Genomic DNA, 21,166 nt, shown 5'->3' with positions numbered 1-21,166 from the left:
AAATTTTAATGTTTTGTATAAATAGTTTTTATATTGAAAATTTCCCTAATTTGTTTATGCATTTATTGATTTAAAATTTTCCTTTTTTAGAAGTATTTATCTATGAAGCATAGGTATCGACAATATGGATATGGTGATTTGTCAATTTTTAAATATGTCTAAGGATATGGTATTTTTATTTTTTTCATATATACAATTTAATATAAAAAAGATACTAAATGTAATCTATGAAGCATAATCACCAAATCTCATTTGATTCAACCTATGAAGCACAAACACTGTTAAAAAAAAAAATTTTAAAACCTTAAAATCAAAGGAAATGGAAATTTCAGAGATTGAAAATGGAAACATAAGATTAAAAAGAACTTGAAATCAAAATTCCAAGGGTTGAAATAAAGAAAGAAGTTGGAGGGAGATTGAAACTGGGCTATTGGGCTACCTGAGGCCAGGCGTGAGTGTGAGGAGACGAGAGAAGTTGACGGTGAGGTGAGGCCAGGCGTGAAGCGTGAAGAACCAGTGAGAAGTCTGAAGAATGAGGAAGCAAAGATGGATGTCGTGTCGTCGGCTGAAGAAGAAGAACCGAAGAAGTTTTAGTTTTTAATTTTAGGGTTTTCTTTTTCTTTTTTATTTATTATAATATCATGATTTAATAATTTTATTAATAAAAATATAGAATTAAGTGGCCTATTGAGCTTAAAATTTAGCCCAAAATGAATATTTTTTAACTTGGCGTTTTTAAATAAATAATACTTCATTTCACGTATTAACCTAATAAAAAACAATTAATTGAATATTAAAGTTTCAATGTTTCTCGATATCGATTTTCTATTTTATGAATGCATAATTAAAGCTGTTTTAACAGTTTAAAGCAAAGTAATACCAATCTCAATATTATTTTGAGGAAATTCAAAATGATATGTCAGAAGTGGGATTTGAACCCACGCCCTCTTCCGAAGACCAAAACTTGAGTCTGGTGCCTTAGACCACTCGGCCATCCTGACAATTGGTAACTTGATTGAAGTAATTTTATTAATTGTATAATAAACATTCTTTCTCGATTTACACTCTCTTATATGAGAATGTTTGTTGTCGACTTAATTCCATCTTAGTCTATATATTTTAAAGTTAGTTCAATTTCAGTCTATAAAATTTTAATAAATCTTAAATCAGTCCCTCAAAAAAAAATTTATACCAAATTTGGTTAAATAAATTATAATAGTTTTCATACAAGGAAATGAATATGTGCATGTGTTTTCAAAAGTTACAGTAACAATGTTAATATATAACAATTTTTTTTTTTTTAATTTAAAAAAAAGTAAGAACTCAACAATAGATTAAAAATAGGACCACATTTAGGCTTTATTGAGACAACAAAATTACAACGGAATAATTGAAAATAAACTAAAATTGAACAAATTTCAAAGTATAAGATGTAAACTAATCTTTTAACTTAATTATTTTTAATCTTAAGCAAGTATGATGGAAGAAAGTATTTTTCTATTCTATTTTTAGCCGATCAAATTTGGATGTTTAAAGGATAAAATAATTATATTATTGTTGTTAATGTTGCGTCATATCTTATTTGTATTACATAATATAAACATTAGGTAATTATTCTCAATATATTTTGATGCGTTGAAACAAGAAAAAATAGTAAAAAAAAAAAAAAACACATTATCTTAAAACAGAAATATTATCACACTTTTTAGTGAAGTAAAAAAAAAAAAAAAAAAAAAAACTTCATGTCTCATGGAAATTTTTTTTTTTGAAAAAAGGAAAATCGAATTTACTTTTTATAGTTAAAAAGAAATGCCATATTTTGCCAACGGTCATTTGACCCAAAAGAGAGAGAGAGTTTATGGTATTAACGTAATAACGTACTCAAACGAAGGGTATTAACGTAACCTCACTGGAAAAGAAAGTTACCGTTGGAGGAGCGCTGCGTCTATTTAAGTACAGTCTCGTTCAAGGACTCCCAATTTTGCAACGGACTAAACCTTGAAGAAATCGCCAGAAATTCTTCCACAAGAAATCAAATAAAGTCGAGATCAAAATATTTTTTACTGTGAGTTTCTCTCTGACTTTACGTTTTGAGGCTGTTGTTTTGATTACTGTGTGATTCTTTGTTTAATTGAGAAACAGATGAACAACAGGAAATTGTTGAGAAGTGATGAAAAAGATTTTAGGGTTTTGTTTGGTCAAAGTTGCTACCGGAAATTTATTGTTCTTCCTTTTACCTATGTCGTCGATGGATGATGAAATGAGAATCTGGAGACATTTCATTATGTAAAATTGGTGCTTTTCTGTTTCTTCCTTTTTAATTTGGTTCCGTGTTTTTTTTGAGATTGCCAAGGGATGATCTGAAAAATTAGGAAGATTTTCATTGCAGATTTAGAACGAAAGATTAGTCTTAGGCAATCTTCATTCGTAATCTATGATTTTAGTTTTAGGTAACCTTGAACTGAATTAGTACTGATTTTCGTAGGTATCATGGAGCATGTATAGGCCTTTGGCTTGATTTCTTCGCTTAATTTGTATACTCGGTTCCATTTTTCTATTCGCAGGATAGAATATACATATCTGCTGTATCAACAAGATGGCAATGACATTGCAAAATGGTGGTGGTCTTATTCAGGACGAGAATCTCAATGTTCGCTACAATGGTTGGAACTGAAGCTTTCTGTTTGAATTAAAGTTTGATCTGTCCTTAAATATATTTGGCTGATATGGTTTTAATATTGTAATTTGCGTCACAGGATCTGCCATTGCAGGGAAGGCTAATGCCATGAATTCACAAAGAAAAAGTGGGCTTAATGGGCGAAAGCCCCTTGGCGATCTATCTAACTCAAGAAAGCCAGTCATAAACCAGTCATCAAAACGGCAGAACACGATGAATCTCATGTTTATTGATGAAGAAAATGATGCAGGAAAAAAGAAGAACGTACCAAAGGGCTCTGAGAGGGTGCCGAAGGGTACTCGAAAAGTACTCTCGGATATTTCAAACTTTGGAAAGAGCGATCACAATGCTATTTGTGAGGAGCGCTTCCTGCACAACCATCAAGATTGTATTAAAGCACAAAATTGCTTAAACAAGGATCAATTTCTGAGCATCATTGGACTTGGTATGGTTGTGTCAAGTTTTGATATCTATCTCGAAAAGCACACTTTTCTTTGATGTTTCTTGAAATGTTTGTTTTATATATTTTATTTCTTCTTGTCATTTAGATATCTCCAAAGAATTGAAGATATCCACTTCCACTACAAGAAAGGTGAGTTTTGATGATATATCCCCTTAGTTATACAGTCTTTTGGAGCAAAACATAATAACATGTTGGGTTTTTTGGGTTTTCCAGCCTGATAGTCCATTGAAGATGCTTAAGGAAATGGAGGAATGGGCGGGATTTGATCAATCTCCAAAGAAGTCGTTTCTGTTTGGAAGAGGAGGACTTGAATCATCAACGCCTCTCAAATCGCCCGAATCACCTTCGGTAGATCGCTTTTCTGTTTGGAAGGACAGTGATAGTATCGATTTCACATTGATAAAGACCCCATGAAGCGCATCTTGGCCTTTGCTTTCATCTGGAAAGATTGGTAATGGTGGTGGTGGTACTTTGATATGAAGATTGTAGATTCTATGGATGCTAGAGGATGTTAAAACTGGATTTTTTTTGTTTAATGTTTTTGTAGATTTTTGGATGCTTAAGGTTGTTTTAAATCAAGAAAGAAAGATTGTAGTTGATTTGTTTTTTGTGGTTTGATTGAGATGAAAATTGGTTATCATCTCTCAGCTTCCTTTTGAAAGGGCCATTTGGAAAGATTGAAATGGAACAGATCTTTTGTCTGTTTCTTTTGGTTTAGTTCTTTACATTGCCCATTTTATATTTCTTTGTTTTACTCATAACTGTTGAGAAAATAAAATTGATTAAAAAAAAAACAATTATCTAAATTTCAATTTGTAAAAATGAGTGTAAAACTGAGTGTTAATGAAAAATGAGTGTAAAACTTTTAATTGAAGTAGAGATTGTAAAAATGCAGTCATAAAAAAATCTCCTAAAAAATGTGGTACAAAATTTGTCATAAAAGTGTTTTTTTTATAGCTTAAAAAAATTTGTTTTTATTTTTAGAATTTGACTAAGAATTTAATATACTTAAAAAAGATAGTATATTTTTTTAAATTGTAAGTTTAGTTTTTAGTCAAATTAAAAAAAAAAAAAACAATATTTTAAAAACTATTCTTTTCTATTCTTTTTTTTAGTTTTAAAAAAAGTTGGTGAAAGGATGTTTAGAGACTTATTTTTAAAAAAATATAAATGACACCTAATTGAATTATAGAGTAACCGACAAACAAAAATGATAAATTATATGACAAATTAAAAAAAAATCACCCTTATATGATGGTAGTTACAATTATATCCTCAATTGAAAAATTTAGTCCAAACTCATACGAATATAAAAATTGTAATAATTGTACAACTATTATAAGTTTGAAAGTTCAAATTATCAGGAATTGGGTTGGGTTGAAGGTATTTTTTGGACCAACCCAAAAATTCGAGTTGGGTTGACAACTCAAATGACCCAAATAAAGTTTTCAACTAGGTTATTGGGTTATAACTTATTATTATTTTTATTTTTTAATAAAAAATATGTAACTTATACAACACATGACTAATAACTAGAATCTCATAAAATTAAGATGCTAAATACCAAATATCTATGATATTTATTGTAAACTTTAAACAAAGATAAATATCATAACAATTTAAAAAAAAAATTAAAAATTGAAAAATTAATCAATACAAAGAAATCAAACTTTAAACAAAGAGGAATATATATATATACAAAATTCGGGTTGGGTTAGGTCAACCCAAAATTTTTTTTAGTCAACCCATAACCTAACCTAACCTAATAAAAATAAAAAAATTCAACCAAACCTAACCTAAGAATAAAATTAAACCAACCCAATCAGATTGGATAGTCCGAATTATTCGGGTTATTTGAACACTCTTATATTCTCAATAGAACTTCTATTATTTTCACTCAATTTAGGCATCTTTCTTCCCATAAATATTTGGGAACGAGGAGCAGGCCCATTGGGCCATTTCAGAAAGCCCATAATCCAATTTGGCTATAGAATCCAAATTTTCAAGTCATCCCCATATTTGCATTTGTTCATAGCCAAACCTCATCTCCCTCAGTTTCATAGTTGAAAAAACTCCGAAGAAATGGTAGTTTCACTGAGACTACCTTTGATCTCCTCTCTGCTTTCCCCAGCCTCATCTCGCTCTTCAAACTTCACCTTCTCCAGGCGAGCTTTGGGAATTTCATGGAGGCAGCAACGCCCGTTACGGTTGCCGCTGCTTTCTTCTGGTTTCTCTGCTCGAAGTTCGTCCACCGGCACTGAAATTCGTGTCGACAACTCCAAGAATCGAGTTCCTGAAGGAGCTATCACGCCTCGGTCGCAGGATTTCAATGCTTGGTATTTGGATGTTATTGCCAATGCTGAGCTCGCGGATTATGGTCCTGTTCGAGGTACCATGGTTATTCGTCCCTATGGCTACGCCATATGGGAGGCAATTCAGGTCGCGGAAGCTACAATCAATCTTTACTTTGCCTGGAACATTCAATTTTTCTTGTATGTTTAATCAGACGATGATTCTTTCTGCAGGTATTTTTAAATGCCAAGTTCAAAGAAACCGGCCATGAGAATATGTACTTTCCGCAGGTGTGTCTTTGGCGTGTTTAAGAGTTTCTAATATGAATGAATGTGTATGCTGGATATGTAAAATGATGTAATCTTTGATTTTGACGCAGTTTATACCATATTCTTTTATTGAGAAAGAAGCTAGTCATGTCGAGGGCTTTAGTCCTGAGTTAGCTCTTGTAACAATTGGAGGAGGGAAAGAACTTGAAGAAAAGCTTGTGGTACGTAGTCTCAGCAAAGCCATTCCCCCTTTTCCCGTTCTTCATTTCTCATTAGAAATATTAACCTTATTGTATGTGGTACTTTGCATTGGCAAAATTGGAAATGGATATTAGCCCTCAATAACAGGGACCTGCGGTTTGGTTTTGATTGTTGGTTTGCCTGAGGCTTTGGCAGGTTCGACCGACAAGTGAAACCATTGTGAATCACATGTTTACTCAGTGGATTCATAGTTACCGTGATCTTCCATTGATGATTAATCAGGTTCATTGACTTGCCACATTATAAAAAAATTCTTCCTTGTCTTCGGCTTTTATGTTGTCCTTATTCTTTATCTTTTCTTTCGTGTATTTGATGTAGTGGGCCAATGTTACAAGATGGGAGATGCGCACGAAACCATTTATTAGAACTCTTGAATTTCTCTGGCAGGAGGGGCATACAGCTCATGCCAGTCCAGAAGAGGCAGAAAAAGAGGTATATTTGAGACATCCAAGATTACTTTGTCTTTTTTTTTTTTTTTTTGGTTTTTGTTTTGTTTTTGAAATAATCATATCCTTTTCATTTAAGGACTTTGATGCTGCATTGCAGGCTATTCAGATGATTGACGTATATACAAAATTTTCTTATGAGCAAGCGGCAATACCTGTTATTGCAGGTCGAAAATCAAAGGTGGAGACATTTGCTGGTGCGGACAAGACCTATACAATAGAGGCCATGATGGGGGATCGAAAGGCACTGCAGGCAGGAACCAGCCACAACCTAGGGCAAAACTTTTCTCGTGCTTTTGGAACACAGGTAGTTTGGCAAATCAATGAAGTGTCTTCCAACATGAATGAACTTGTTACAATAGTTGAGATATATTCTTAATTCCATTGTAGCATATGCACGACTCTTGTTCCTGTCTCACTTTGGTGTCGAACTGATATCTAAATTCTGTTTGATTAGTTAATATGGTTCATTTATTCCCTTTTGAGACATTCAACCATAATATTATTTGATGTCTGACATATTATATTGCACTTTCGATGTGATTTGAGTTACTGAAACATTTACTGGAGTAGTTCACAGATGAAAATGGACAAAGGCAACATGTATGGCAGACATCATGGGCAATTAGTACGCGTTTTGTCGGAGGAATTATTATGACTCATGGAGATGATGGAGGTTTAATGCTTCCACCAAAGCTTGCTCCAATACAGGTATTGATATGAATTTATAATTTGTTATTTGTACAGTATTGTGAGTTCTATAAAGTATATTTCTGATAACAATTACCTGAAGTTAGCCAGGACGTAAAAGTGACCGGAGATTCTGTGCACATAACATACTTGTCTTTGTCCAACTCTTTAAAACTTAAGAATTGTTGGAGAATATCTGATAATGCCAACATGTTTCTGTTTTTTGAGCTGATTGATTCATATTATTCCTCTCTCTCTCAAACAAACATAATTTTAACATAGCTGACTTATATCCAGGTGGTAATCATACCCATCTGGAAGAAGGATGGCGATAAAGTTGAGGTTCTTAGTGCTGCTTCTTCTGTAAAAGAAAGTCTTCAAACTGCAGGGATAAAGGTTAAACTTGATGAGTCAGAACAGAGAACTCCAGGATGGAAATTCAATTTCTGGGAAATGAAGGTTGGTGGTTATACTTTATGATTAAGATCAATCTAATAAAAAAATGATTAAGATCAAGCTCTGACCGTTGTCTTCCCATTAGTTTAGGAAAAAATTGTCTAAAAGCAAACACTAACGTTAAAATTTCAGCATGTGTTGACTGGTTAGCTGCCAATAGATACTCATTTTGACTCTTCTACGATCTCTATATCTTTTATGAGTATTTTCACAAATTGGAATCAAGTTTACGAGAAGAAACTGCTTCTGCAGTGTAAGTGATAGGCCCCCAATCACTAAAGTATATGTGAGGAAGCGGGTGAGGAAGAGAGGTGAGCTGGCTTGAGGGAATATGTGAGTTATTGGGTGTGGGCCCAAAGGAATATTGTTAGTTAGGGCTAGAAGAGTGATGGTGAGAGGGGTATATATATTTGGGCATGTAATGGGAGTAGGGGTATTGAGAAATTGGTGAATGTGATCGTCTCTTAGAGACCTTGGAGAGGTATGGAGCTCTTGAAACTCCCTTGTTTTGTGGATAAAGAAAATTGAAAGGTTGAGACCTATCAATTTTGGTATTAGAGCAGTGATCTTGGGTATGGTTGAGAAGATGGAAGGTAAAGTATCGGGCCTTGGAAGAGAAGCTGGTAGAGATCGGCGAGAAGCAGGAAACGTTGGAGAATAAGGTGAAAATGGGGTTTGGCGAGACGAATGGAAGACTCGACAACTTACAAGTACAACTCGAGTTGTTGATATCGTGGTTCAACACTGTAATGTCAGAAAAGGGATCAACGTCATTAGAATGAACAATGACGGATAAAGGGAAAGGAGTGGTGGAAACACCCTCTAAGGAATCGAAGAAGGAAGGAGAATCGTAGGAAGGAGTGCATGCACCTGGGAGTAAAGAGGTCCCATTGTTTGACATGTGATTGAGGAAGCTGGAGGTACCCATCTTCAAGGGGGAAGAGGAAGAAAACCCTGATGGGTGGTTGCATCGAGTGGAACAATATTTTGTTGTTAATCGCTTAATAGAAAAAGACAAGTTGGATGCAACGGTACTATGCCTGGAAGGGGAACTTTAGAATTGTACTGGTGGGAGGAGGACTGGAAACCGATTGGAAGTTGGAGTCGATTCCGCGAGCTGTTTGTGGAGAGGTTCCGACCGGCGGCGAATGAGGCGGATCGTTATGCATGTCCAATGCGACTTCAACAGGAGAAATCTGTGAGGGAATACCGCCGTCGATTTGAGCAGTACTCGACGGGATTGAAGGATTTGGGAGAAAAGGCTCTGGAGAGCAATTTTGTATGCAGGTCGAAGGTCCAAAGTGAAATGCAGATACTAAACCTATCAAGATGTCGAGAGCAAGAACCACGATTACCCCAATTCGAGATGTCGAGAGCAAGAACACGGGGGGCCAACGTGACATGCAGATACTAAACCCATCAAGATGTCGAGAGCAAGAACCACGATTACCCCAATTCGAGATGTCGAGAGCAAGAACACGGGAGGTAAATGAGGCGGATCGTTATGCATGTCCGATGCGACTTCAACAGAAGAAGTCTGTGAGGGAATACCGTCGTCGATTTGAGCAGTACTCGACGGGATTGAAGGATCTGGGAGAAAAGAAGGTCCAAAGTGAAATGCAGATACTAAACCCATCAAGATGTTGAGAGCAAGAACCACGATTACCCCAATTCGAGATGTCGAAAGCAAGAACACAGGGGGCCAACCATATCGGCGTTTAACGGAGGAAGAGATACGAACCAAGAAAGAGAAGGGGATTTGCTTCAAATGTGACGAAAAGTTTAGCTTTGGGCATAAATGTAAGAAGGAATTACAATTTTTGTTCATACAAGATGGAGAAGATATGTCCTCGTGGGACGAAGGGTGCGACGGGGAGTTGCAGCAACCTGACTATGGCGAGGACACAAACTAGGTAACAAACGATAAGGAAGTAGCTCACTTACCCCTTAATTCCATGGTGGGCTTGAATTCCCCCTGAACGTTGAAAGTAAAGGGAACTATCAGAGGCCGTGAAGTGGTGGTGTTAATCGACGGAGGAGCCACCCATAATTTCATCAATGAAAACCTGGTCACCTCACTCCAAATACCATTATCGGTAACAAAGGAATATGGAGTGGTGCTCGGAGCTGGGGGGTTCCATTCAGGGAGTGGGAATTTGCAAAGGTGCGTTACTTACCATTTATGATTTAACTATCTTTCACGATTTTCTTCCCTTGTCCCTTGGAAACGCAGATGTGATACTAGGTGTGATCCCAACAGTCTACCTCCAATTAGAGAGCACGACCATGCTATCGAGCTAGAGCGAGGAGTTGGGCCAATTAATGTACGGCCATATCGATATCCACAGTTCCAGAAAGACGAAATTGAAAGACCCGTTGAAGAGATGTTGATGGTAGGGATAATACAACCAAGCCACAACTCATTCTCAAGCCCTGTTCGATTAGTAAAGAAAAAAGATGGGAGTTGGAGGTTTTGCGTGGATTACAGGGCCCTTAACAATGCCACCATTCCAGATAAGTATCCAATACCCGTGGTTGATGAGCTACTAGATGAGCTATTCGGGGCTACCATATTTTCTAAGATCGACTTGAAGTTGGGGTATCACCAAATCAGAGTTAAACCGGCCGACGTCCATAATACCGCTTTTAGGACACACGAAGGATACTATGAATTCCTGGTAATGCCATTTGGGTTGCGAAACGCCCCTACGACTTTTCAAGCTATCAGGAATGATATCTTACGACCATACTTGCGTAAGTTCGCCCTCGTTTTCTTTGATGATATTTTAATACACAGCAAGGTCTTGGAGGAACATGTGAGTCACTTGATCAAGATGATGGAAATTTTGATAAAAAATCAGTTTGTGGCAAATGGGAAGAAGTGCCATTTTTTCACGCATAGAATATTTGGGACACATTGTCTCCATTGAAGGGGTAGTAGCTGATTCGGCAAAGATTGGAGCCATGGAGAAATGGCCGAACCCTAGAAATGTTAAGGAACCCCGGGGTTTCTCGGGATTAATAGGTTACTATCGCAAATTTGTCACTAACTACGGCATCATTGTGTTACCCTTGACTCCGTTGCTAAAAAAGGGAAATTTTGTGTGAAATTCTGAAGCTGAAGAAGCCTTCTATCATTTAAAATTTGCCATGATTGCCGTACGAATGCTGGCCCTACCAAATTTCAAAGACCCATTTGTAGTAGAGATTGATGCTTCGCGCGTGGGCGTGGGAGCCGTGCTAATGCAACATAAGCGGCCGTATCCTTCTTTAGTCAGGCCCTTCCCCCTACGCATCGATTTAAGGTTGTTTACGAATGGGAACTTATGGCCATTGTGTTGGCAGTGAGAAAATGGAGGCCCTACTTGTTGGGGCGGAGATTTACAGTCCGTATTGATCAAAAGAGCTTAAAGTTCTTGTTGGAACAATGTGTAATTGTAGGCGAGTATCAACATTGGATAGCTAAGCTAGTGGGTTACGGTTTCACCATAGAATATAAACGAGGAATGGAGAATTTAGCAGCTGATGCCCTATCTCGTTTACCACCAGCAATGGAGTTGGGTTTACTCAGCCTTGTGGGAGGACTCAACACTGCTATATTTAAGGATCAGATTGCGGCGGACGAGGAATTAAATGGCATTCGTCAATCTCTTATGGCTGGGCACAACCAACTACCCCAGGGTATTCCGTGAGTGAAGGTCTGTTATATTACAAAAATCGCCTCGTTCTTCCAGCCAATTCCTCTACCATTCCTCTTTTACTGACTAAATTTCACAATAGTCCCATTGGGGGTCACCAAGGGGCTCTTAAAATGTACCAACGGTTGGCAAAAGAGGTGTATTGGCGGGGGATGAAAGCACGAACGCGAGCGTTTGTAGCCGAGTGTGAGATTTGCCAGCAAGCTAAGTATCTTACCTTAGCTCCAACAGGGTTACTCCAAGCTATACTAGTTCCGGACAAGGTTTAGGAGGATATCGCGATGGACTTTGAAGGCTTACCAAAATCAAGAGGTATGACACAATTATGGTTGTGGTAGACCGATTATCCAAGTATGGGCATTTTGTCATGCTTAAGCATCTGTTCAATGCATATTTCAGTGGTTGCACTCTTCACTAAGGAAATTGTAAGACTACATGGCTACCCTTGCAGCATGTATCAGACAGAGACAAGATTTTCACAAGTTTGTTTTGGGAAGAACTCTTTAAGGCATCAGGACACAATTACGACGTAGCACGACATACCACTCACAAACCGTTGGGCAGTCAGAAGTGGTGAACTGCGACCTTGAGACTATTTGAGATGTTTCGCGATGGAAAAGCCCAAAAAATGGTCCAAATGGATCCCTTGGGCAGAATTCAGTTACAACACTACAGTGCACTTGGCCACTGGCATGTCACCTTTTGAAGTGCTATATGGACGTCTGCCACCCTCACTGTTGTGTTATGAGCAAGGTACGCGTGTGGTGGCTAAAGTGGACCAACAATTATGAGCCTGTGATGAAATGTTAAAACACCTGAAGGCAACATTACAGAGAGCGCAACAAAGAATGGTCAAGTTAGCAAACCAAAGACGGCGAGAAGTGGAGTATGAGGTAAACAATTGGGTCTATTTGAAGCTCCGACCATATCGACAATCCTCATTGGCCCATCATGCTCACCCAAAGCTGGCCCCTAGGTTCGTTGGTCCTTTCAGATTACTGCTTAGGTAGGGCAGGTCGCTTAACGATTGGCATTACCATCGAACTCGGGTATTCACCCTGTTTTCCATGTGTCACTTCTGAAGAAAGCAGCTGGTTCCAACCTTCCGGTGCTGCCGCTTCCCCTATGTTGGCACCAGATTTGACTTATGTTATACAGCCAGCAGAAATCTTGGGTATGCACAATTCGCCTATGGAAGAAGGAGCCTTTGAAGTCATGATTCGTTGGGAAAATGGCTTACCAATTGATGCTACTTGGGAGAAAATGGCTTACCAATTGATGCTACTTGGGAGCTCTCCTCAGTGATCAAAGATCAATTTCTTGATTCCACCTTGAGGACAAGGTGGCTCTTTGGGAGATAGGTAATGATAGCCCCCCAATCACTAAGGTATATGTGAGGAAGCAGGTGAGGAAGAGAGGTGAGCTGGCTTGAGGGAATATGTTAGTTATTGGGTGAGGGCACGAAGGAATATTGTTAGTTAGGGCTAGAAGAGTGATGGTGAGAGGGGTATATATATTTGGGCATGCAATGGGAGTAGGGGTATTGAGAAATTGGTGAATGTGATTGTCTCTTAGAGACCTTGGAGAGGTAGGGAGCTCTCGAAACTCCCTTGTTCTGTGGATAAATAAAATTGAAAGGTTGAGACCTATCAGTAAGTTGGTTGGCTGGCATTTTTATTTGAGGATGTGTGCATATTGGTTATTGATAGCTTTGAATGCTAAATTTCCCTTTTTAGCAACATGATTTTCGCCTAGATTTTGTTTTCCTCCCTCTTTGCATTTGATGCAATTAACTTGGAATCAAATATCCGTAACTAGGCTTTGACTGTAGGGCGTTCCTTTGAGGATTGAGATTGGACCCAAGGATGTTGCAAGTCAAAGTGTGGTCATATCTAGGAGAGACATTCCTGGAAAGCAAGGGAAAGTTTTTGGGATATCCATGGAACCTTCTGTTTTAGAGGCTTATGTAAAAGGGACATTGGATGAGATCCAGTCATCTCTTCTTCAACTGGCAAAAACTTTTCGTGACAGGTACTTTCTTATGTTGGGATGTTATTTGATAAATATGTAAATCTACATTCAGTTACATTACTTCTATTCTTTTAGAGTTGAAGTAATTGAATGTTGAATACATGCTTCTTGCAAATTGTAGTACAATGTTAGATTCTTAGCAGTTAGAATGTATTTGCCATTCATTTTGTTGAATCTTAGAATATGAAAACCTGCATTTACCTTTCATATGATATATATACCTTATTTTGTTAATGGCCTATTTGCAGTAACATTGTGGATGTGAGTTCATATGATGAACTTAAAGAGGCAATTTCCGAGGGAAAATGGGCTAGGGGTCCTTGGTCAGCTAGGTAGGCTTAATTTCATTTATTGAGATCTGTTGATCAGTCTTTGATTTATATGTTTGTGCGTAATTGTTTGCATCTTTATGCACTCTATCATTTTTGCAGTGACCAAGATGAATTGAGAGTTAAAGAAGAAACAGGAGCAACAATTAGGTGCTTTCCTTTTGAACAGCCACAAGGGCCTAAAACATGTCTGATGACTGGTAACCCTGCTGAGGAAGTTGCCATATTTGCGAAGTCTTACTAAGATATGATTTCAAGGCATGACTTAAGACCTCCAAGTCTTGTTCAATTGGGCTAATCACGTTTGGGCACCATCTTGAAGGCCATGTTAAATATACCTGGAAGAGGGAGCCTTCTAAATCAGTTCAACTAAGGCAAAGGCTCTAGCTAGCTGGTTGGCATTGGCATTTGTCTTTTGAAGTTTGACGTGTTTTTGTTCTCTGCCTGCCTAATTATTTTACTTGGTGGCTCAATCCTTCATTTCCGGGCATTATTTAAGTGATCTATTTATTTATGAACTAAATGAATTGACAATCTTGTTAAAGCAAGTTTTTGTCTTTGTTTCATTTTTCATAACATGAGCTTGCTGTTTCACTTTTACAATGTTGGTCTTGTGAACTACCCAAAGTAGTATTATGTTGAGTTTGACACAAATGTGATGTAGCTCCTACAATTTTTGGGTTGAAATGTAATGAGTGTACATTGACTCACTTGAAAGAACACAAGAAAATATAGTAATACAAGAACATGAACTTTAACTTCATAATCTAACATGGCCGTTTACCAGGTATGATACAGCTTCGAACTTTAAATTATGCACTGTACTTCAGGTCTTTACCAGGTGAAACTCATAGAGTGAAACTTTAGATTATCTCCATAAGCAGTTGAACAAATTTTTGCTACATCATGCCGCATCCCGGTTGGGCCGCTGACTAAAACTCCAATATCCGATCCTTTGCAATCAAACAGAATTTTGCAATCAAACAGAATTTCTGCATTACAAAACGTGTTACCATATATCATTGATGTTGATTGCTATATATGTGTGTGTGTGCACGCGTTGTTGGTTGATACAAAGGCAGGAAAACTTACTCTTGAGATCAGGCCTACCCCCATAATGGATGCTGGTTGCTTGAACTAGGGATTGGCAGGGAAGGCTCTCAAGCTCACTATCACCTCGAAAGATCCACGATCCAGGTGATGCTTTTGGTGATTGAAAATTGTGAATTTGAATTTGTTTGCCATTTGAAGCATTTGTTTTCCTTTGCCACAGAAAGACAAAGCTAGAAGATATGCAAATACAAGCAAATGCTAAGAACATGTCCCAAAGAACCTTGTAGGTGTAATTGTAAACAGCATCGCCGTTTTGTTCAATCGGGTAAATGTAGTAGCGAGTGATGATGCCTAAAAGTATCAAGAACATCACAAACGAAGATGAGATAATCGCACCAAGGAGCAGCCAATTGTTTGGTCCAAGAGCCTCTGACACTGGTGAGTCCAGTGGATTTGGCTTAAACCATATTGTGTTTATGAGATTTTCAGAATTTGTCTGAGGTTGTTCTTTCTCTCTGGTGATATAAGCTTCAATTTGTAATGGTATATTCGAAATTTCAGTTTGTGTGCTAGATACTGGAAGCAAGAGATCCAACATAGTGAGATCGATGGAGTTCTTGAAGGCGCAGACGAGCCGAATTTGCGGAACATGACAGTTCGGTTTTGTGCTTCGAACAATCATTATCTCTCTGATTATTGATATGAAGGGAGTAATTCCACTTCCTCCGCTTATCAGCAGCAGAGATTCATGCCTTCAAAAGAGAACACATCAATCAAAATTAGGTAAACTCCACTAATTCAAGGCTATACTTTGGCTGTAGGAAATCACCTTAAAAAGTGAGTAGAAGCAGGACCATATGGACCTTCAACAGAAACTTGAAGGTGATCCAGAGAAGAAGAAAGTTGTTTGTGAAGTTTGGAAGTCCAACTTCCCCCTGATTTGATAACAACACTAACTGTATCAGGCTCCAATTTGCAGTTAGAAGTGACTGTAAAGGGATGCCATTGCAGTTTGGAAATGCTTGGCACATTTATGAACATCACACTTGTAGGTTTGTAGCTTAGTTCTGATTAGAAAAAAGGTAAATTCCAATAAAATATTTTGCAACAAAACAAAAAGAAATAGGAGTTCCAATGATTAACTCTTGGAGAAATTAAACCTGGACTTTTCAAAAAGTTCAATTCAACTGCACCACAAGGAAGATGGCGAGCTGAAACCAGGCTTACATGCCGTTGCGATTGTAAGAATCGTAAGAATCGATCAATAGCCCAGAGAAAGATACCAGGAAGAATCAAACATACATATGCTGCTCCCACATGGATTAGATAGAAGATGATGTAGAGAGCGTAAAAATGGTGACTGTAATAGAAAACTTCAAACATTTTTCGACGGATCGATTTAAAACTCGTCACCCAGATAACTGTGGCAAATGCCATAGCAATCACTCCAGCAACATTTGATACATAGTCTTCACTCCATTCTTTTAACTGCTCAATGATGCAACATTCCATTAGTAATGGTTCCAGAGGCACCCCCCCCCCCAATCACGAGTTGTTCTAATCACAATTGAAGTTACTTCTTAATGAATTAAATGTCAATAAATAGTGATTTTGAAGTCCATAGTAACATATGTTTTGGATGGAAGGAAGGTTGATTACATGTTTTGAAAAACCTTTATAAAATGACTTGGTAAAGGACGCTAACATTTATACAGTCAATCAGGACAACATAACTTAGGGTGTGTATAATTGATTTTGAAATGGTTAAAATAATTTTTTTTCATTATCAAAATCACTCCATACATGTTTTTAATCATTCAAAATGAAACTTGATAATATAAAAATTAAATTTAAAAGTAAAAATTAAATATTGAATTGATTTGTGTGATTCAAATCATGTTTGGAGTGATTTGATCATATGTTTAGAATAATTTTAAACAAAAATAAAAGCGATTTTAACTATTTTAATATCATTTTCATCCTTAAAAATAGAAATAAAGCATATATTGAGGGCTAAATGACAATTGAAGGAACCATGGATAGAAAAGAGAAAATAGACAAATGGTACTGGCAGCCGCCAATATATTAAATATAATTGGAATTTTAAAATTTGAAAACTATACTAAAGAGAATAGATAGAAAGAAAATTTTTATAGATCGAACAAAATGTCAAACAATTTATAAAAATAACAAAAAAAAAAAAAATGATATACTGATAAACTTCTATTAACATCTATCAATAATAGATTTCTATCCGTTTCTAACATCGATAGTCATTGATAGATTTCTATTAACATCTATTATAGAAGATTAAAATTTTATTATTTTATATAAATAATTTTTCTTATTTTATTTTATTTTTGAAAATCCTCCGGAAGGGAATCTGAAAATCCTTTATAGAAATCTCAAAGAACCAATCACTTTCAAATGCAATATATAGGACAAGGGAAGGATAAAGAATCAAAATGAAAGTAGAATTCTTTGCACTGAAACAAACAAAAGATACAAACAAATCATAAAATAATTAAGAAGACAAAAATCACTCATTTTTTTTTTCTTAAAAAAAAGTTATACAATAACTAGACTTGGAAAAGTCAAAATTGATGGACACAAACAATGAAAAAAAAAAAGAGTAAAAAAGAAAGAAATTACCAGAGCCATTTGATCAGTGATGGCCCAGTAGATGATGAATCCAAGGGTGTGCAATGCAAAGAGAAGATTAGAAATATGGCCAAGCCAAATGTGATATTTGATAGTTGATTCTGAAGTAAGTCCAATTAGAGGCAATAATGAAGAGCCTCTTGTTACTGGAAAGAACAGAAATGCCCAGCATATATTTCCAATGTACCCAACTCTCAATGATACACTTCTAAACTTTGCTTCCCCACTGAACCAAAAAATACTTCAAATATTTAAAATTTTTCAAACCAATAATTACCTTTAATTCAACTAAGACAAGTATTGTTTCTTTTAAAGTGGTTTATGAACTATAATTTCAAGTGTAAAGTGGTTTTTGATCATAGTAAAAAGTGTTTTTAGTGATACCAAAATTCAAATATAGTGTAAATTCATTTGGATTTGTAATAAGTAAAAGCATAATTAAGAAGGAAAACATACATTGTCTCTCCAACATTATCCATATGAAGATTACCAAAACTGACGTATAAGTAATTTCCAAGAGACCAAATCAAAAGTAAAAGAAATGCAGCTGCAAACACAATCTCCAATGTATTAACAATCCCAAATGGATTCATCACTACAATTGGTCGTTTTAGAAATGAATCTCCTCGGCTCCTACATCCAAAAATAAAAAAATAAAAAAATAATAATAGAAAAAAATAATAATTAAAGGCTAAAATTAATTAATGGTTAAAAATTAACCTTTGGGTAGAAAAGGGTTTAGGATCTAATTCTGAAGATTTCTTCTGCAAATGGAGATAAAAACAACCCAAAACTGCCATTAACATGATGGGAAAGGAGAAAAGCAGAAGATTTGTTCCTATATATATAAAAAGAAACCCCAAGTTAATCACAAAACAAAACAGACCCAATATAATCAAATATTTGGAAAATGAAGGGGGTGAAGGCAATTAAAAATAAATAAATAAAAAAAAAATTATATATATATATATATATATATATATATATATATATACATAATACCACACCTTGTTCTCTAAAATATGTGGAATTGAGGTTCATATTGAGCTTAGGGGTCCAATTATTCTTGTAAAGCTTTGTGGGCAACATAATCCAAAGCCACAGCCATAACACAAAAATTAACAAGAAAATCATCTTCAGAGCTTTAGCCATTATTGTTGCCATTTCTTTTGCAATTGCCCACCAACTTGTGAATTTTATCTGAATTTCTTATGCTATTTATATGGATAAATTAGTATAAGAGAATTCAGAAGGGTGCAGCATAATATGCTAAATGTTGTCATTTGATGGTGACTGGGCAAAATTTTACGTTCTATAACCTTTTAAATTGAGAGGGATTATAAAGAGAAGATTTCAAATTATTATTATTTTTTTAGTACCCTAAGATAATTGAAAAAATAGTAATAATTACTTTCTTGCTATTAGGGGTGTTCAAAAAATCCGATGATCCGAAAAAACTGATCAATCCAACCTAACCCGTGCGATTTGGGTTGAGTTGGGTTTAAATAAATGAAAATTTTATGTATTCATGGTTTCACCTAATATAATCTGAATCAATCTTAACTAAATCAAATTTATTTAAAAATAAAATTTTCACTATATAAATTGAAATTGTGTGTTAATCTTAATTCAATATTTAAAAATAATTAAATTAGACTTTTACATATTTACGTTTTGCTTCTTTTTAAAACAAAATTTTAAATAAATGAACCGATTAATAAGACTTATTTGGGTTGAAAAAATTTACAATATGAACAATGAGTCTAAAAAGTCTTTCAACCCGATCCAACGTAACCCATGAACACCTCTACTCGCTATAACTAAATTTTTTTGGGCTCAATTTTTGCTTCAAATAATTTCGATAAAGAATTTTCATATTTTGATTACTTGTAAAGTGTTAATGAAATTGAAGAAAGTAAATATTTTGATTGTTTGTTTGTTTTTGTTAATTTTGGTAGTACGTCACTCGTTATTTACTTCAAATAATTGTGATTTCAATTCATTAGAAACATACTAAAATTAAGCGACGTCATTCGTCGGTTCAATAATTTATGGGAAATTCAAAAATTACAAATTGATATAGTAAGTAAAACATGTCCTGAAATGACATGAAACATGCTTATCTACTCTAAAAAAGAGTAAGGTTTGAAATAATGGTGATCTCTATCAATCTAATAGTGGAGGAATTGCAAAGTCAAACATTATTGATCTACTACTTGAAGCCAACCTTCACTCATCTTTCTCCATCAACCTACCAACATTCAAATGGGGCCTTTTTTTTTTTTCATTTCATGCGGGGGGAAATTGCAAAGAGTCGACTTATTAATAGATATAACCAAATTTAGATTCAACTATCGAAATCTATCGATGAGAAGACTCTATTAGTGTGACAGTCTATTGGTGATAGGAGTCTATCTGATAGATTTTGTTATCAACAGTCATAGACTTTTATCGATAATAAATTCATATAAGTGATAGATTCTATCAGTGATATGAGATATCACGATAATAGTGATTAGAGTCCATCACTTATATAGACTTATATTATTTGAGATCTATCACCTATATATATATATATATATATATATATAAACCATAAGGCTACTTATAATTTTTTATTTATGTATTTTTAAACTTCAAATAATTCATCTGCATGTTAGTTGTTTCTAGTTCTTATGATTGCTTTGAAAAAAAGATTGCATCAAATTACTTTGAATATTTTTGTCGAGTTATCAATGAAAGAAACAGAGAAAATAAAATTGGAGGAAGAAAGTGAGAAAATGGAGAAAGGAAAAAAAAACTATTTGTTTGAAATCTATCAGTGATAGAAAAGATAGAATATGTGTTAATTGTATATCGTGATAAATGTATGAGTTATAATAGTCTATTGATAATTTAGGTCGTAAATTAAAAGTATATTAGTGATATGCTTCTAACTATGAAAAAAACTAAGTTAATATAAACATGGTTCAACTTGCATAGATATAAACTTTAGATTAAAATATCAAAAGTTCGGATCCCATAATTATTGTACTAAAAAAACATAATGATAAATACCAATAAAGTAACAAAAGAGAAATAAAAAATGAACTTGTAAACAAGCGAACAGTTAATAAAAACTAGATATAATTAAAGGAAGAAGATATTTTACGAAATTGGGTATATAATAAAACCGAATGGAAAAATAACAAAATAGAGAAGAAAATTTTTAGTGTTGATCAAGAATAAGAAATAAGATGAACAAAAACAATAGAAGAGATCATTTGGAAAAAAAAACTCGAACCAAGAGTTCAAATAATAGAATCTCTAATAGCACAAATTGAGCTAAAAAAATATATAATAAAAATAAAAAAAAAACAAATAAGAAGATTCGTTATATTTCCAATTCTCTAAAAATATTGTCATCTGCTTAATTATTAGTCCTAAAATTGCTACTCATTGTAATTATTATTTCCTCCAACTTTTAAGTTGGATTTTTAAAAAATAATCATATTTCAAATGGATAAATAGAATATATTTCCTTTGTGTTGATTTTTTTTTAAAATGTAAACGGGTGTCGATCTATTAGGATCAAACAATATAATAAAAAAAATGGTTGACTAATTACCAATTAATTTTGTTGTGGTGGTAGTACATCTGACCGAGTTTGAGTTTGTTGATAGTACAATAACAAAGTACAATTCATAAATCTACCATTCATATTTTTTATATTTGTAAAAATTTACATCGCTGGTTGATTTTTTTTTCTCTTTAAAATAGCACAATAAGAGTAAAAAAAAAAAAAAAAAAAAATTTAAATGTTAAAATTTTTGAAAATATTTTTAAATATAACAAAATATT

At 34.9% G+C, this 21,166-nt stretch overlaps 3 protein-coding genes, 1 long non-coding RNA gene and 1 other non-coding gene across 5 annotated transcripts; 3 read left to right on the top strand and 2 right to left on the bottom strand.

Moving 5' to 3' along the window:
• Nucleotides 1-917: 917 nt before the first annotated feature.
• On the bottom strand, nt 918-1,001 carry TRNAL-CAA (transfer RNA leucine (anticodon CAA)). The gene has a single exon. It is a non-coding gene; the product is annotated as a tRNA-Leu (tRNA).
• Nucleotides 1,002-1,931: 930 nt separating this feature from the next.
• LOC120087032 (uncharacterized) lies at nt 1,932-3,857 on the top strand. Its single transcript, XM_039043881.2, has 5 exons — nt 1,932-2,065; nt 2,565-2,663; nt 2,757-3,122; nt 3,226-3,269; nt 3,354-3,857. The coding sequence occupies exons 2-5, from the start codon at nt 2,597-2,599 to the stop codon at nt 3,552-3,554; spliced, it is 678 nt and encodes a 225-aa protein (XP_038899809.1). The 5' UTR covers nt 1,932-2,065; nt 2,565-2,596; the 3' UTR covers nt 3,555-3,857.
• Nucleotides 3,858-5,136: 1,279 nt separating this feature from the next.
• Nucleotides 5,137-14,378, top strand: OVA6 (Class II aaRS and biotin synthetases superfamily protein). Its single transcript, XM_039022253.2, has 11 exons — nt 5,137-5,579; nt 5,666-5,722; nt 5,812-5,922; nt 6,098-6,184; nt 6,281-6,394; nt 6,509-6,715; nt 6,982-7,119; nt 7,396-7,557; nt 13,084-13,283; nt 13,532-13,615; nt 13,715-14,378. Exons 1-11 carry the CDS (start codon nt 5,223-5,225, stop codon nt 13,854-13,856), a joined length of 1,659 nt encoding a protein of 552 aa, XP_038878181.1. The 5' UTR covers nt 5,137-5,222; the 3' UTR covers nt 13,857-14,378.
• On the bottom strand, nt 14,224-18,639 carry LOC120070325 (ferric reduction oxidase 4-like). The gene is made up of 8 exons (XM_039022252.2): nt 18,334-18,639; nt 18,047-18,164; nt 17,783-17,959; nt 17,318-17,552; nt 15,826-16,153; nt 15,495-15,732; nt 14,705-15,417; nt 14,224-14,604 (listed from the first exon to the last, which is right to left on the bottom strand). Exons 1-8 carry the CDS (start codon nt 18,488-18,490, stop codon nt 14,447-14,449), a joined length of 2,124 nt encoding a protein of 707 aa, XP_038878180.1. The 5' UTR covers nt 18,491-18,639; the 3' UTR covers nt 14,224-14,446.
• Nucleotides 14,964-16,285, top strand: LOC150038368 (uncharacterized). The gene is made up of 2 exons (XR_016530653.1): nt 14,964-15,103; nt 15,227-16,285. It is a non-coding gene; the product is annotated as an uncharacterized LOC150038368 (long non-coding RNA).
• Nucleotides 18,640-21,166: the final 2,527 nt, after the last annotated feature.

This window comes from Benincasa hispida, chromosome 1 (genome assembly GCF_027475165.1).
Source record: "Benincasa hispida cultivar pf3 chromosome 1, pf3_genome.v1.1, whole genome shotgun sequence".
In the NCBI taxonomy this organism is placed as follows: domain Eukaryota; kingdom Viridiplantae; phylum Streptophyta; class Magnoliopsida; order Cucurbitales; family Cucurbitaceae; genus Benincasa; species Benincasa hispida.
This window is presented reverse-complemented; position numbering and strand designations above follow the sequence as displayed.

Bases quoted from the DNA above. Each gene is read 5' to 3' on its own strand.
- LOC120087032 (XM_039043881.2), top strand. From the start codon at position 2,597: ATGGCAATGACATTGCAAAATGGTGGTGGTCTTATTCAGGACGAGAAT. The intron at 2,664-2,756 runs GTTGGAACTGAA...TTTGCGTCACAG, and splicing joins TCTCAATGTTCGCTACAATG to GATCTGCCATTGCAGGGAAG. The intron at 3,270-3,353 runs GTGAGTTTTGAT...TGGGTTTTCCAG, and splicing joins CCACTTCCACTACAAGAAAG to CCTGATAGTCCATTGAAGAT.
- LOC120070325 (XM_039022252.2), bottom strand. From the start codon at position 18,490: ATGGCAACAATAATGGCTAAAGCTCTGAAGATGATTTTCTTGTTAATT. The intron at 18,165-18,333 runs GTGTGGTATTAT...TTATATATATAG, and splicing joins CACATATTTTAGAGAACAAG to GAACAAATCTTCTGCTTTTC. The intron at 16,154-17,317 runs GTAATTTCTTTC...ATCATTGAGCAG, and splicing joins TCACTGATCAAATGGCTCTG to TTAAAAGAATGGAGTGAAGA.
- OVA6 (XM_039022253.2), top strand. From the start codon at position 5,223: ATGGTAGTTTCACTGAGACTACCTTTGATCTCCTCTCTGCTTTCCCCA. The intron at 6,185-6,280 runs GTTCATTGACTT...TATTTGATGTAG, and splicing joins TTCCATTGATGATTAATCAG to TGGGCCAATGTTACAAGATG. The intron at 13,616-13,714 runs GTAGGCTTAATT...TCATTTTTGCAG, and splicing joins AGGGGTCCTTGGTCAGCTAG to TGACCAAGATGAATTGAGAG.